General features: G+C 42.8%; 2 protein-coding genes across 4 annotated transcripts in view; both read left to right on the forward strand.

The window, feature by feature from the left end:
* The window catches only part of LOC120933210 (hepatic lectin-like), a 40676-nt gene extending 33761 nt beyond the window's left edge, over window positions 1-6915 (forward strand). For both annotated transcript variants that reach the window (XM_040346290.1, XM_040346291.1), the window contains 2 exons: window positions 3889-3995; window positions 6502-6915. In XM_040346290.1, the coding sequence (XP_040202224.1) occupies window positions 3889-3995; window positions 6502-6631 (237 nt within the window). In that variant the 3' untranslated portion in view covers window positions 6632-6915. The remainder of the gene's footprint in view (window positions 1-3888; window positions 3996-6501) is intronic.
* A 6395-nt stretch (window positions 6916-13310) lies between these two features.
* The window catches only part of LOC120933211 (CD209 antigen-like protein C), a 66316-nt gene continuing 65096 nt past the window's right edge, over window positions 13311-14530 (forward strand). For both annotated transcript variants that reach the window (XM_040346292.1, XM_040346293.1), the window contains exon 1: window positions 13311-13444. In XM_040346292.1, the coding sequence (XP_040202226.1) occupies window positions 13411-13444 (34 nt within the window). In that variant the 5' untranslated portion in view covers window positions 13311-13410. The remainder of the gene's footprint in view (window positions 13445-14530) is intronic.

Consider the following 14530-nt stretch of genomic DNA (forward strand, 5'->3'; position numbering starts at 1 on the left):
TGCCTTTCGCTTCTGCGCGCTAGCTCGTCGGGACGGGGCGCTTTTTTTTTTGGTTTTCTTATTTATTTTTATTTATTTTATTATTTTTTACACTGAAATTTTTTTTTTTTTTATCACTTTTATTCCTATTACAAGGAATTTAAACATCCCTTGTAATAGAAAAAAGCATGACAGGTCCTCTTAAATATGAGATCTGGGGTCAAAAAGACCTCAGATCTCATATTTAGACTTAAAGGGTCACTAAAGGGATTTTTTTTTTTTGAAAATAGCTTCCTTTACCTTGCTGCAGTCCTGGTTTCATGTCCTCATTGTTTGTTTTTGCTTTCATGTTGCTGTAAATCCTCTCTGTTCTGGACACTTCCTGGTTGCCTGTTTCCTGATGACCACAGTACTGGGAGATTTCTCACGGTGGTCACTAATCAAGGAGGTGTGAGTAAAACGAAACTGGATTGGTGCTGAGGAGTTTTAGACAAAGTATCACTGCTCTCTATTGGCTGACTGCCCTCTAGTGGCTCTCTGTACATCAGAGAACCAGCAAACAACAGCAAAAACAAAACTACACTGCAGGCACATTATGTGATTGTTTTTTATCTATTTTTAATCATTTTTAAAAGGAATCAGTTAACTATTATGTCTCTATGCCCTGTAAACAGTCATTTCAGCAAAAAAATTTTTTTCCTTTAGTGACCCTTTAAAGCGGGGGTTCACCCTAAAAAAAAATTCTTGGTCTACCTTGCCATCCAGCATACTAGCGTCAGCTACAGTATGCCTTTATTTATTTTTTTTGCCATGTACTTACAGTTTAATTCTTTAGTTTAGTTTCAGACTCCCGCGGGGAGTAGGCGTTCCTATGAAGAGGGGAACATGATTGACAGCCGGCTATGGCGCGTCACGCGTTTCCGAAAATAGTCGAAATAGGATGGCGCCTATACGGCGCCTGCGCAGTCAGCTCCTAGTCTGTGCACAGGCGCCGTATAGCGCCGTGAAGAGCCGAGTCCTACTCCGACTATTTTCGGAACGCGTGACACGCCATAGCTGGCTGTCTATCATGTTCCCCTCTTCATAGGAATGCCTTTCCCCGTGGGAGTCTAAAACTAAACTAAAGGATTAAACTGTAAGTACAGCGCGAAAAAAATAAAATAAAGGCATACTGTAGCTGACGCTAGTATGCTGGATGGCATGGTACAAAGTTGTTTTTTAGGGTGAACCTCCGCTTTAAATGCAAAAAAAAAAAAAATGACATTTAAAAAATGTTGCTTTAAGAAGCATGGGCGGAACTGACGTTTTGACGTCACTTCCGCCCTGCTATGCTATGGGGACGGGTGGGGACCATCTTGCCCTCACTCGCATCCCCACACAGCAGGAGAGAGGACCCGATCGCCTCCGCCGCTACCGACGTCTCCAGTAAGCGGCAGAGGGTGCAGGAGAGCGGTGGGAGGGGGGGCCCCTCTCCCGCCGCCAAAAACGGTGAATTCGCCACAGAGACCACCGTTATCGTTTACAGGACCGCTCACACTAAAGATGGATATCTTGGTTGTGGCAGCAGCTGCTGCCGTTACCGAGATATCCATCTTTAAAATACTGACGTAAATGCACATGAGCGGGTCCTTAAGTGGTTAATCTACAAATCTTAACATTGTGATAATTCAACATAAAAGGCCCATACATAATAAAAAGTGTCCATATAGCATATCCAAAAAATATATGCAAATCAAAATGATAATACAGTCCAACTGACATGTTCTACATTTTTGCGTAGGCAACAACATCCTTTCGATCCCGCCAGAAAGATAAAGGGGCTTGTTTCCTTGGGGGGTAATGTAGAGCAGGTCAGTTTGCAAAAATAAAAAAAATGTAAGTAGCTGGTCAATTAAGTAGCAGAGGGGGTTGTTAATCAGTTTCATCTGGTTTGGGGTTATTGAAATTAACAACAGGTGCACTAGATGTGCAACAATGAGACAACCTCCAAAACAGGAATGGTTTTACAGATGAAGGCCACTAATCTTTTCTGAATGATTTTCACTAGTTTTGCATTTGACCAGGGTCAGTGTCACTACTAGTAGCATGAGGTGATACCTGGACCCTATAGAACAGTGGTCATCAACCCTGTCCTCAAGGCCCACTAACAGGCCAAGTTTTATGTATTACCTTGGGGAGATGCAGACTAGAATACTGCAATCACTGATCAGCAAATGATATCACCTGTAATGTATTTCAGTTATCTTGCAAACCTGGGCCCTGAGGACAGGGTTGATGACCACTGCTATAGAGGTTTCACAGGCAGTCTAACTCCTCCAGGATAGCACATCACTACGTGCCATTGCCAGAAGATTTGCTGTGTATCCCAGCACAGTCTCAAGAGCATGGAGGAGATTCCAGGAGAAAGGATAGCTGGACAGGGCCGTAGAAGGTCCTTAACCCATCAGCAGGACCGGTATCTGCTCCTCTATGCAAGGAGGAACAGGATTAGCACTACCAGAGCCCTACAAAATGATCTCCAGCAGGCCACTGATGTAAACGTCTCTGACCATACAATAAGAAACAGACTTCTTGAGGGTGGCCTGAGAGCCCGAGGTTCTCTAGGGGGCCCTGCGCTCACTGCCTGGCACCGTGGAGCCACTGGTGCCCCTGCTTTTCACAGATGAGAGAAGGTTCACCCTGAGCACATGTGACAGATGTGAAAGGACCTGGGAGAAGCCGCGGAGAACTTTATGCTGCCTGCAACATCGTTTAGCATGACCGGTTTGGTGGTGGGTCAGTGATGGTCTGGGAGGGAATATCCATGCAGGGATTCACAGACCTCTATAGGCTAGACAATGATGCCCTGACTGCCACTGGGTGTCAGGATGAAATCCTTGGACCCATTGTCAGACCCTAGGCTGGTGCATTGCGTCCGGGTTCCTCCAGGTGCACCGCAATTCCTGGCCTCCAGCGTATGCAGCCAGTTCCTGGAGGATAAAGAAATTGATACCATTGAATGGCCCCCACACTCGCCTGACCTAAATCCAACAGAACACCTCTGGGACATTATGTTTGTTTTGGTCCTGGTCCAGATCTGGGAGGGAATACCCCAGGACACCATCCGTTGTCTCATTAGGAGCATGCCCCAACATTGTCAGGCATGCATACAAGCACGTGGGGGCCATACAAGCTACTTATTACCATTTTTTTGAGCTGCTGCAATGAAATTTCAGCAAAATGGAATAGCCTGCTGCATTATTTTTGCAATTTGGTTTTCAGGGTGTCTTTGAATTCAGCCCTCTGTAGGTTGATAATTTTCATTTACATCAAACGATGCCGCATCCTTTCGTTCTTAACACATTACCCAGTCCATATCAGTATAGATATCCAGCATGATATTTTTGCCTATTGAGATTTGATGTCTTTTCAAAGTGTTCCTTGAATTTTTTTGAGCAGTGTATAATAGGACCCATTAGCAGTTTTCTGGTTATCAGTGGTTTGCTAAGTAAACTCATTGTAGCATTCTTAATGGCAATACCTGAGTTTGCATAGAGGTCTATTGAAATGATTTTTTGATTTTTTTTATAAAGTCTGTTGTAATAGAATGGAGATGTCTGTAGGCCTGGGGTGTGTGCCTGTGGTGGTATATGGAATGCTTTTACAGACAAAAAGTCTTTAATCAAATATGTATCACACGCTGGCAAATTTAACAGAATAAGGTAAAATTGGGGTTCCTGAGGTGGCAAGACCTCATTACTGTAACACGCAGGGTGCAAGCTTTGAGGTCCAACAAGATTGCTCTGTAACATTGAACAAGAGTCAATACATATGTTGCAATCATACATCACTCTCCATTCTTAATAGGCCCTTTGGTTTTACATTGAGTTTATTACACATACTCATAATTGTTTCTTTCTACTTTTATAGACATTCTTACATAAAAACTATAACAAAAAAAATTATTGGATTGGTCTGACAGATGTGGACAACGAAGGTACATTTCAGTGGATTGATGGCACGGAGGTATCATACACGTAAGTCATGTGCATATTCTGTAATTATAATTTAATGCAATAAATTCAGATCTGCCAGGTACAATCTAGTATTTTATATGAAGATATAAATCTGTGCAGTAGCCACTAAAAGGGGCTCTGTATTTGACTCAGCCTCATTCAACCTTCCTAATTATTATTATTGGTTGATATATAGTGCATTGTTTATCAGGGAGTCAACCAACTTTTCGATTTCCATTGTGAGAAGCAGCAGTAAGCACAACTCTTGTGTATCATTTCCAAGCACGAAGCAGAGCCTGAACATGTAATGAGCAAATATGTCTGCTCTCATGAATATACAGTATGTAACTGCACAATAAACACAGAAACAAGGTTTTGGCATATTACACCACATGTGAAAAGAGCATACTTTTCCTAAACTAAAGCCGGGTACACACGGACCAAATGTTGGGAGACATTTGCCGGTTAAAAAAAAGGCTGTCATTCGACCCGTGTGTATGTCAGTTTGTCTGACTTACATACTGGAAAACCAGCAGTCGACTGACTCCTGATCAGTGCTCTCAGCCAATGGCAGAGAGCACTGATTGGAGTGTTTTTGCGGGGGAGGGCTCCCCCCTGTCAAAGCACAACAGCTCAGCGGGGGAGATCGCTGAACAAATAGTGTGTACCAGACTTAAAAAGGAAGTAAACTCTGGTGGGTTTTACTTCCACTTTTTTCCCCTGCAAAGTAAAAGCATAATGGGCTAGTATGCATTGCAACTATTGTAGTGTAGTGTCCTCTTATCACACTGTGACAGTGTTAGGAAAGGAATGCCGATAACCAGCAAGTGTGTTTACATCATGATCAGCTGTGATTGTACACAGCCGATCACGTGGTAAAGAGCTCTCTCCCCCGGGACGCAGCGCACCACCGATCACCGCCCCAAGCTCGTGCACAGCAAGAGTGGGAAGACGTCACACGACGTCCTCCCAGAACTAGAATGGTCCCGCCCAGACGTCATTTGGCTATACAGCGGGCAGGAACTGGTTAAGGTAGGCTCAGACAAAGAAAACAAAGCTAATTTTATAGGTACAAGGAAGGCCAGGTTTTGTTTAACCACACCCTCAAGCCCCTCCCACTGTTGAGCATTTGGCCACGCCCACATTTTGCAGTGGTGCTCTTTGCGCACCGCGGTTCACTTTCTCCCTCAAGTGCCCTCATTTTGAAGTTCAAGTTAGGAGGAAAAGAAAACTCCCCCGTAGCCAACCTTACTGAGCAGGTGCAAAGGGTGCCAACTCTGACAATTTCAGAGAGATAAACCCCCCCTAGTGGAAAAAAAATTATGACCCTGGAGAGCTCAGTCTATATTTAAATCTGGAGGAAAATATAAATAAGTATATGAATAATAAGGGAACATATACTGAATACTATCGTTAAATGAAATCATGAACTGGGCACATAGGGCCAGATCCACAAAGAGTTACGTTGGCGTATCTATTGATGCGCCTCGTAAGTTCCATCGATGCGCCGTCGTATCTTTGTTTTGTATCCACAAAACAAGATACGACTGAATGGGGCTAGATCCGACTGACGTACGTCTTAGTACGCCGTCGGATCTTAGGTGCATATTTACGCTGGCCGCTAGGTGGCGATTCTGTTAATTTCCGTGTCGAGTATGCAAATTAGCTAGATACGCCGATCCTCAAATGTACGTCCGTCCGGCGCATTTTTTTACGTTGTTTACGTAAGGCTTTTTTCCGGCGTAAAGTTACCTCTGGCTCTATGAGGCGTACGCAATGTTAAGTATGGACGTCGGGACAGCTTCGAATTTTCCGTCGTTTACGTTGTTTGCGTAAAACATTCACGAATAGGGCTTTGCGTAAAATACGCTCACGTCGAAAGCATTGACTATTTGCGACATGATTTCGAGCATGCACACTGGGATACCCCCACGGGCGGCGCATGCGCCGTTAAAAAAAAACGTAATTTACGTGGGGTCAAGATGAATTAACATAAAACACGCCCACATCTTAGTCATTTGAATTACACGCCCTTACGCCGACACATTTACACATTTACCATAACTTACGGCGCAAATTCTTTCTGGATAAGGAACCCTCCGCTCTAAGTTACGGCGGCGTCGTGTATCTGAGATACGCTACGCCTGCCTAAAGATAGGCAGTTCTTTGTGGATCTGGCCCATAGAGTATATAGAATAATACATTTTTCAGTAATTTCAGTTTAGTTGTCCTTCTATACAGTTTCAGTTTAGTTGTACTTTTATACAGTGGTTCATAACTAGTGGCTTGAGAATTACATGTGACTCTTATTATACTGGAATACTTTTTCTGATAAACTTTCCTTCTGTATAAAGCCAATCAAAGGCTGTTTGATTGGCTGTATGTTATTCATTAAAATCGTTTACACAATTCATTTTTAAATACTGTACATTTTATATTTGAAATACAGCTGCTTGTCATTAAAAAAGAATGCAGATTAGAAAAGTTGGGGACCCGTGCTGAAATGTAATTCTTTCTTCCCTGGCAGATCTTGGAGAGACAGAGAACCAAATGGTGGAACCAAGGAGAACTGTGCTAATCTGTATAAAGATAGAAAATGGAATGATTATGACTGTAATATAAATAATCATGCCATCTGTGAGAAAAGACTGCTATGATATTTATTTCCTCTCTTTGGAATACTTGCGCCTCTGGGACTCTGGAAATATATCCTGGACAATTTGTTGGTCCTTTACAATGTTATCCATGGCTGCAAGTACAGTTGAAGAATTTCGACATAATCATGTATGGTAGTTCAATGTTCCAACCATGGAGTTATGAAATGCCTTTATATATAATTAATGTTTTACCACTTTTATGTAAAGTCTACTATTATTATTTTATTCCTTTGCCGCTTTCCTCTTTTATGAAATAGATGTGACTGGATAAAGGTTTTTACGAATACTATGGCTTGACATTAGTAATGCTACTTGGAACCAGGTTGGTTAAAAGATTAATTTCAGGTATGGCTTTTTATACATAGATTGATTTATGCATATACCATACCAATGGAATCCTTCTTAAAGCTGGAAATCGCTGTAGACACTACTATTCCAGTGATCTCCACTAGCCTCTGTTGCCTACAGTACACACGTGCAGGATTTCTGACGGGAAAAGTACACTTGGAAATCCCAAGGGGAAAGCCGAGAACCTGCTCGGTAACTTTTCCCCGTACACATGGCCGGGTTTTCCCGTCGGGAAACTCTGATGAGAGCTTTGGTCGGGAATCCCGACCGTGTGTATGCTCCAAAGAAGATTTTCACCGCTCTAGGTGAGCCCTATAGACAATCAGGGACGGTCGGATTACGGTCGTGTGTATGCTCCATCGCAGTTTTTCCCATAGGGAAACTGCCAAAAACTGCCGGGAAAAAGTCAGCCGGGAATCCCGGGGGAAAAAAAGAGAGCAGGTTCTCTTTTTTTCTCCGGCGTTTTTTTGGCAGTTTTCCAGTCGGAAAAAAAATGCAAGGGAGCATACACACGGTCAGGATTCCCGACCAAAGCTCTCATATCAAGCTCTCAAATATAATTTTTAATCATATGAAGTTAAAGGGGTTGTAAAGGTACAATTTTTTTCCCTAAATAGCTTCCTTTACCTTAGTGCAGTCCTCCTTCACTGACCTCATCCTTCGAATTTGCTTTTAAATGTCCTTATTTCTTCTGAGAAATCCTCACTTCCTGTTCTTCTGTCTGTAAGGCTGGTTTCACACTGAGGCGTGCAGCCGCGGTGACGGTATAGCCGCGCTATTTGTAGCGCGGCTATACCGTCGTATTTACCGCGATATTCGGGCGCTAGCGGTGAGGTTTTAACCCCCGCTAGCGGCCGAAAAAGGGTTAATACCGCCCGCGTTGCGGGCGGTATTACCGCGCTTTCCCATTGATTTCAATGGGAAGGCCCGGTATAGGAGCGGTGAACACACCGCTCCTATACCGTGGTAAAGATGCGGCTAGCAGGACTTTTGGTGCGCTCCTGCTAGTGCACCGCTTCAATGTGAAAGCCTTCGGGCTTTCACATTGAACACTACAGGGCATTATTTTTCATGCGGTATAGCAGCGCTATTTTTAGCGCTGTACCGCATGAAAAACGCCCCAGTGTGCAAGGGGCCTAACTCCACACAGTAATGCAAGGCTTCCTCCCTGGTGTGGAGTGTAGTGCTTGCCCCCTCCCTTGGACTACAGGAGAGTCAGGACGCCCATTAACACGCAGCTCCTTTCTCTATCTGCAATGCAGAGAGCGTCCTGACTCTCCTGTAGGAAGGAAGGGGTCAAGCATGACACTCCACACCAGGGAGAAAGCCTTGCATTACTCTTGCAGATACATAGATAGGTGCTAGCATTGAGATTTTTGTCAGTGCAGGTAAATTAAGGCAGGCCTAGCTGAAAGCAAGGCCTGTTTGTTTTGATCTGTGCCTGAGAGTGGTTTAGAGTAAGCTGGAGAAACTAGCTGTGAGTCACCAGCTGAGGCCCCGTACACACGGTCGGACAAAACCGATGAGAATGGACCGAGGTTCAGTTTCATCGGTCCAAATCGACCGTGTGTATAGCCCATCGGTCTGTTTTCCTTCGGTCCAAAATTTTAAAACATGCTTCAAAACCGAACCGATGGACCGCTTGGTTCAAAACCCGCGCATGCTCAGAATCAAGTTGACGCATGCTTGGAAGCATTGAACTTCGTTTTATTCAGCACGTTGTGTGTTTGACGTCACCGCGTTCTGACCCGATCGGTTTTTGGAACGATGGTGTGTACGCACATCAGACCATCAGGCCACTTCAGCGGTGAACCGATGAAAACGGTCCGTCGGACCATTCTCATCGGTTTTGTCCGACCGTGTGTACAAGGCCTGATTCTAAACCACTCCCAGCCACAGATCAAAACAAACAGGCCTTGCTTTCAGCTAGGCCTGCCTAAATTTACCTGCACTGACAAGAAAATCAACGCTAGCACCTATCTATGTATCTGCTACATCTCTGTGTGGGGCATTGTGGAGTAGTCTCTCTCTCTCTCTCTGTGGGGCAGTCTTTCTTCTTCACTCTCTGTGCACCACAATGTGGAGCTGTCTCTCTCCTCTATGTGTGCTGGACAATGTGCAGCAGTCTTTCTCTCTGTGTGGGGCAATGTGGAGTAGTCTCTCTCTCTTTGGGGCAGTCTTTCTCTTTCTCTGTGCAGCGCAATGTGGGGCAGTCTTTCTCTCTCTTTCTGTGTGGGGTGTAAGGGGTTAAGGTTCTGAAGCTAGGGTCCTTCCTTAACTGTTACATATGGTTGTAAGGGATTAAGGGTTTCAGAGTGAATATTATTTCACTCATTTTAGTAGAAGTCTAAAAGGCCTTGCACACATAGGGCCGGATTCACAGACATTTGCACTTGCGCCGCGTATCAGTGATACGCTACGCCGCCGTATCTTACCTGGCGGAATTTTGAATCCTCAGCGATTTTGCGCCGTAAGTTACGGCGGCGTAGTGTTTTTCTGGCGGCGTATTTGAAATTGGGCGGGTTGGGGGCGTGATTCATTTAAATGTAGCGCGTTTCGCGCCGAATGAACTGCGCATGCTCCGTTTTGAAATTTCCCGCCGTGCTTTGCGCAAAATGACGTTGCACCGACGTCATTTTTTTAACTTAGACGTGAGTTACGTCCTTTCCTTTTCACGGACGACTTACGCAAAAAAAAAAATTCTAATTTCGACGCTGGAACGACGTCCATACTTAACATGGCAAGTCTATCTATACGCCGCAAAATAGCAGCTTTAACTATACGCCGGGAAAAGCCGACTAGCGACGACGTAATCTCTTGTAAGTTTTTATCTCTGAACAAAAGATTATACATGCGGAACATTCCTTACTAATTATTAGAGATGTATCTTTCATTGTTCTCACAGGTGTTGTTTTCATATAGTCTATTACATGTGAGACATTCCTTATTAATTGCTAGAACTGTATTATATTTTTTATGTATCTCGTACTAGGAATGCTCCCTCCCTTTTTCAGTTATATTAGGCAGCTGTTGTTTTACTTACTAAGCTTTTATAATGAATAAGAAGTCTGTTTATAACTAGTTATCTTTACAAGAACACGTAGTATTTGTATTAACCAATCACATATTGCTAACATAATATTTCTTTGTTCACTACCCAAAATTAATGTATTACGGCCCCTCCCTTTTTGTAATGCATATATTTGTCTTGGTATTATCAGTAAAAGTTAGAGAATGATTTCAGATACACCGTGTCTGTGTCTTACTATTCCTGTACTGAAATCTCTCTCAATGGGGGGCCACCTGAACAAACACACTGGGACTGCCTAAAGTCAATCAGCGCCAGTCTGCAACCCCTACATTTGGCAATGTGGAGAAGTCTCTCTCTCTCTCTCTCTCTGTGACAGGCAATGTTGAGCAGTCTTTCTCTCTATGTGGGGCAGTCTTTCTCTCTCTCTCTCTCTCTCTGTGCGGGGCAATGTGGAGCAGTCTCTCTCTCTCTCTGTGTGGGCCGATCTGGAGCAGTCTCTCTCTGTGAGGACAGAAATTAAGGTAAAATCTCTCTAGTTTGACATAGGTGACAAAATACAACACAAATACAATAATCCACTGTTACTATACTAAAAATAATAAATATGTTTTTAGCCTTCAGATCTACTTTAACCACTTCCGGACCGCCGCATGTATATGTACGTCGGCAGAATGGCACGTACAGGCACATTGGCATACCTGAACGTCCCTGCCGAGACGTGGGTCGGGGGTCCGATCGGGACCCCCTCCGCTACATGCGGCGGTCGGATTCCCGCGGGGAGCGATCCGGGACGAGGGCCCCCTCGCGATCGCTCCCCGGAGCTGAAGAACGGGGAGAGCCGTATGTAAACACGGCTTCCCCATGCTTCACTGTGGCGGCTGCATCGATCGAGTGATCCCTTTTATAGGGAGACTCCATCGATGACGTCAGACCTACAGCCACACCCCCCTACAGTTGTAAACACACACTAGGTGAACCCTAACTCCTACAGCGCCCCCTGTGGTTAACTCCCAAACTGCAACTGTCATTTTCACAATAAACAATGCAATTTAAATGCATTTTTTGCTGTGAAAATGACAATGGTCCCAAAAATGTGTCAAAATTGTCCAAAGTGTCCGCCATAATGTCGCAGTCACGAAAAAAATCACTGATCGCCGCCATTAGTAGTAAAAAAAAATAAAAAAAAATAAAACTATCCCCTATTTTGTAAACGCTATAAATTTTGCACAAACCAATCGATAAACGCTTATTGCGATTTTTTTACCAAATATAGGTAGAAGAATACGTTTGGGCCTAAACTAAGGAAAAAAAAATATTTTATATATGATTTTGGGGGATATTTATTATAGCAAAAAGTAAAAAATATTGCATTTTTTTCAAAATTGTCGCTCTATTTTTGTTTATATCGCAAAAAATAAAAACCGCAGAGGTGATCAAATACCACCAAAAGAAAGCTCTATTTGTGGGGAAAAAAGGACGCCAATTTTGTTTGGGAGCTACATCGCACGACCGCGCAATTGTCTGTTAAAGTGACGCAGTGCCGAATTGTAAAAACCCCTTGGGTCATTTAGCAGCATATTGGTCCGGTCCTTAAGTGGTTAAATCACATTGATAATTGCATATGGTAGCTTAACCACTTCCATACAGGGCATTTTCACCCCCTTCCTGCCCAGACCAATTTTTAGTTTTAACAATTGCGCAGTCGTGTGATGTGGCTCCCAAACAAAATTGACGTCCCTTTTTCCCACAAATAGAGCTTTCTTTTGGTGGTATTTGATCACCTCTGCGGTTTTTATTTTTTGCGCTATAAACAAAAGAAGAGCTACAATTTTGAAAAAAAAAAAACACAATATATTTTACTTTTTGATTTAATAAATATCATAATTAAAAAAAAAAAAAAAAAAAATGTCGTCAGTTTAGACCGATACGTATTCTTCTACATATTTTTTTGTAAAAAAAAAAAATCGCAATAAGCGTATTTGATGGGTTTGCACAAAAGTTCTAGAGTCTACAAAATAGGGAATAGAATTATGGCATTTTTTTTTTTACTAGTAATGGCGGTGATCTGCGATTTTTATTGTGACCGTGACATTGCGGCGGACTTATTGGACACTTTTGACACATTTTTGGGACCATTCACATTTACACAGCGATTGGTGCTATAAAACTGCACTGATTACTGTGTAAATGTGACTGGCAGTGAAGGGGTTAACACTAGGGGGCGCTGAAGGGGTTAAATATGTTCCCTAAAGTGTGTTCTAACTGTAGGGGGGAGGGGGACTCACAAGGGAAGGAGATCTATGTGTGTTCCTCTGTACTGGGAACACACATCAGTCTCCTCACCACTGACAGGACATGGATCTGTGTGTTTTCACACACAGATTCATGGTCCTGCCGTGATTGCGGGCAATCGCGGGTGCCCGGCGCACATCGCGGCCGCCGGGCACGCGCACCGGGTCCTGAGGAATGTTACGGGGCGCGCGCGCCCCCTAGCGGCCGTGAATGCAAGGACGTCATATGAAAGACGAGAGTGAAAGACGAGAGGTTCCCGCCGACGTCATTTTAATATGAATATGAATAGGGAAGTGGTTAAATACTGAGCTTTGCACTTAAAACTGTAATTTTGTGACTTCCTGAAATGCCAGTAAAAACGTGTCTGTGCCAGTAAATTTTGGGTGTTGTGTCAGTAAATTTGACTTTGGTAGGTTGGTAATGATAAGTGACTAAGGTACAGATCATGTTTAATGATCCCACTTTTTTTTGTTATATCCCAGGGTGCCACAGGTCTTTCATAATCCTAGTCATGCTGAGTTTTTATTTGTAAAATCAGGCAGATTACTTGTTATGAGAGGCAGCAGCGGATAAAGGAGGGATGCTACTACTTCTCTTCTGCCAGTAAAGAGAAGGAGGATTCACAATTAGTTCTGGCAGCACTTTGACGTTGTGAACCATTTTGTGCAGATGATTCAACCCCAGTAAAATATTTTTCAATTCCAGTTTGTAGAGCTTCAAAATGTAAAAAATGTGAGAGTCATACTTATGTAAAGCTTTGGACATACAATCGAGATAGATTTTTCATCTGCATGTTCTTTTTTTTTTTTTAGATGATTTGATAAATGAGGCCCACACTATTAAAACATATTATTGAGTAGTCATTGTTAGAATCATTGCTTTAATTAATAATCTCATTGCTTCATTTGCCTTTCTTGATATATTTAAAATAAAATATTCAACTAAGGAACTGAATAAACATCCCTTTTTTTTCTTGGTTAGGTTTCCTAATGCCTTGTCCTTGCTTAAGTTCCCTAAAATTTAGTTACAGTGCTGTGCAACTTCTTATTTAGACAGACACGGACACAGATTGCTCAGAGTACGGAGTCCTGTTTGTCAGCTTGGTACAATGAGGAAAACTGAAGATCGGAGGGTGAACTCAGGTAATCCATATATAATAAATGTATGCATATTGAAGGAGGTAGACAACCTGTCAGTCGACCTCTGCGAAATTTCCAATTTTCCTGGTGGCAGCATTTCCTTGAAAGAGAATGGTTCACTCATTGAGCTGCTTATGCAGTAGTTGTCTGGAAATAAAAATTAATCTACCCTTTTTAAACAATTTTCTTATTTATTTTTTGTTTTTAGGGTAGGTCATTTGATTTCATTTAGTGTTCTTTGTATTGGTGTTTTTTTCCTTTTTTAGTATACTTGACCATTATTTGTTGTTGTAGTATACTTTATTTGCTGCTTGTTTTTTTCTACCCACAAAAAAAACATAAAATAAGGAGACTATTGACTGTATGTTTGGCAAAAGAACAGATCTATACCTTTCAGCGCCAATTTACCCATCAAATCCCTAAAGAATTACTCTCAGTTGTATTTAGCACATTACATAGCACTTTGTCATGATCTGATCGGTGTGCCTGTTTTGGATTAAAAGCACCTCTTTATTTCTGTTAATGCTGGCTGTAGCTCCACTCCATTGTGATTCAAATTTATGGAAAATCTTGTTGGGGCAGGTACATCCAGCACTGAGCCCCCATCCCCTCTCTAAGCTATCTTTTTGTATGCTTTATTTTAATTCATAATAGTAAAGGATTGGTCTGCACTGATGGAGCTCTCTACAGTTACTTGTAAACATACACAGTCCAAGCAGATAAATCACATAGCCCTGCAGTGCTGAATGATCATTTACTATTATGAATGAACAAGCAACGCTGCAGGGCTGTGTACAGTTGGGGGAGTTACTAGTAAACATACCGGGCACAAACCTGCGGGGAGGGGGGGATGGGACGGTGGGCCGTTGTCGACCACATATGGATGGTTAGAGTTTTTAAGTTTTATTTCTTATGTTTTTGTTTGTTTCTTTTGTTGAAAAGTGTTCTATTATGAAATGCAGTACTTTTCTGTGATATATTGCATGTTTGGAGGTCTTGGTCAATGATGGGAGAGGTGTGTCCTCTGGTGGGGGTGCCCCTGTGCCTGGTGCCTCTGGGGGGGTTGGAGTGATGTCCCGCCTCCTGAAC

Source organism: Rana temporaria, chromosome 3 (assembly GCF_905171775.1).
Source record: "Rana temporaria chromosome 3, aRanTem1.1, whole genome shotgun sequence".
In the NCBI taxonomy this organism is placed as follows: Eukaryota; Metazoa; Chordata; class Amphibia; order Anura; family Ranidae; genus Rana; species Rana temporaria.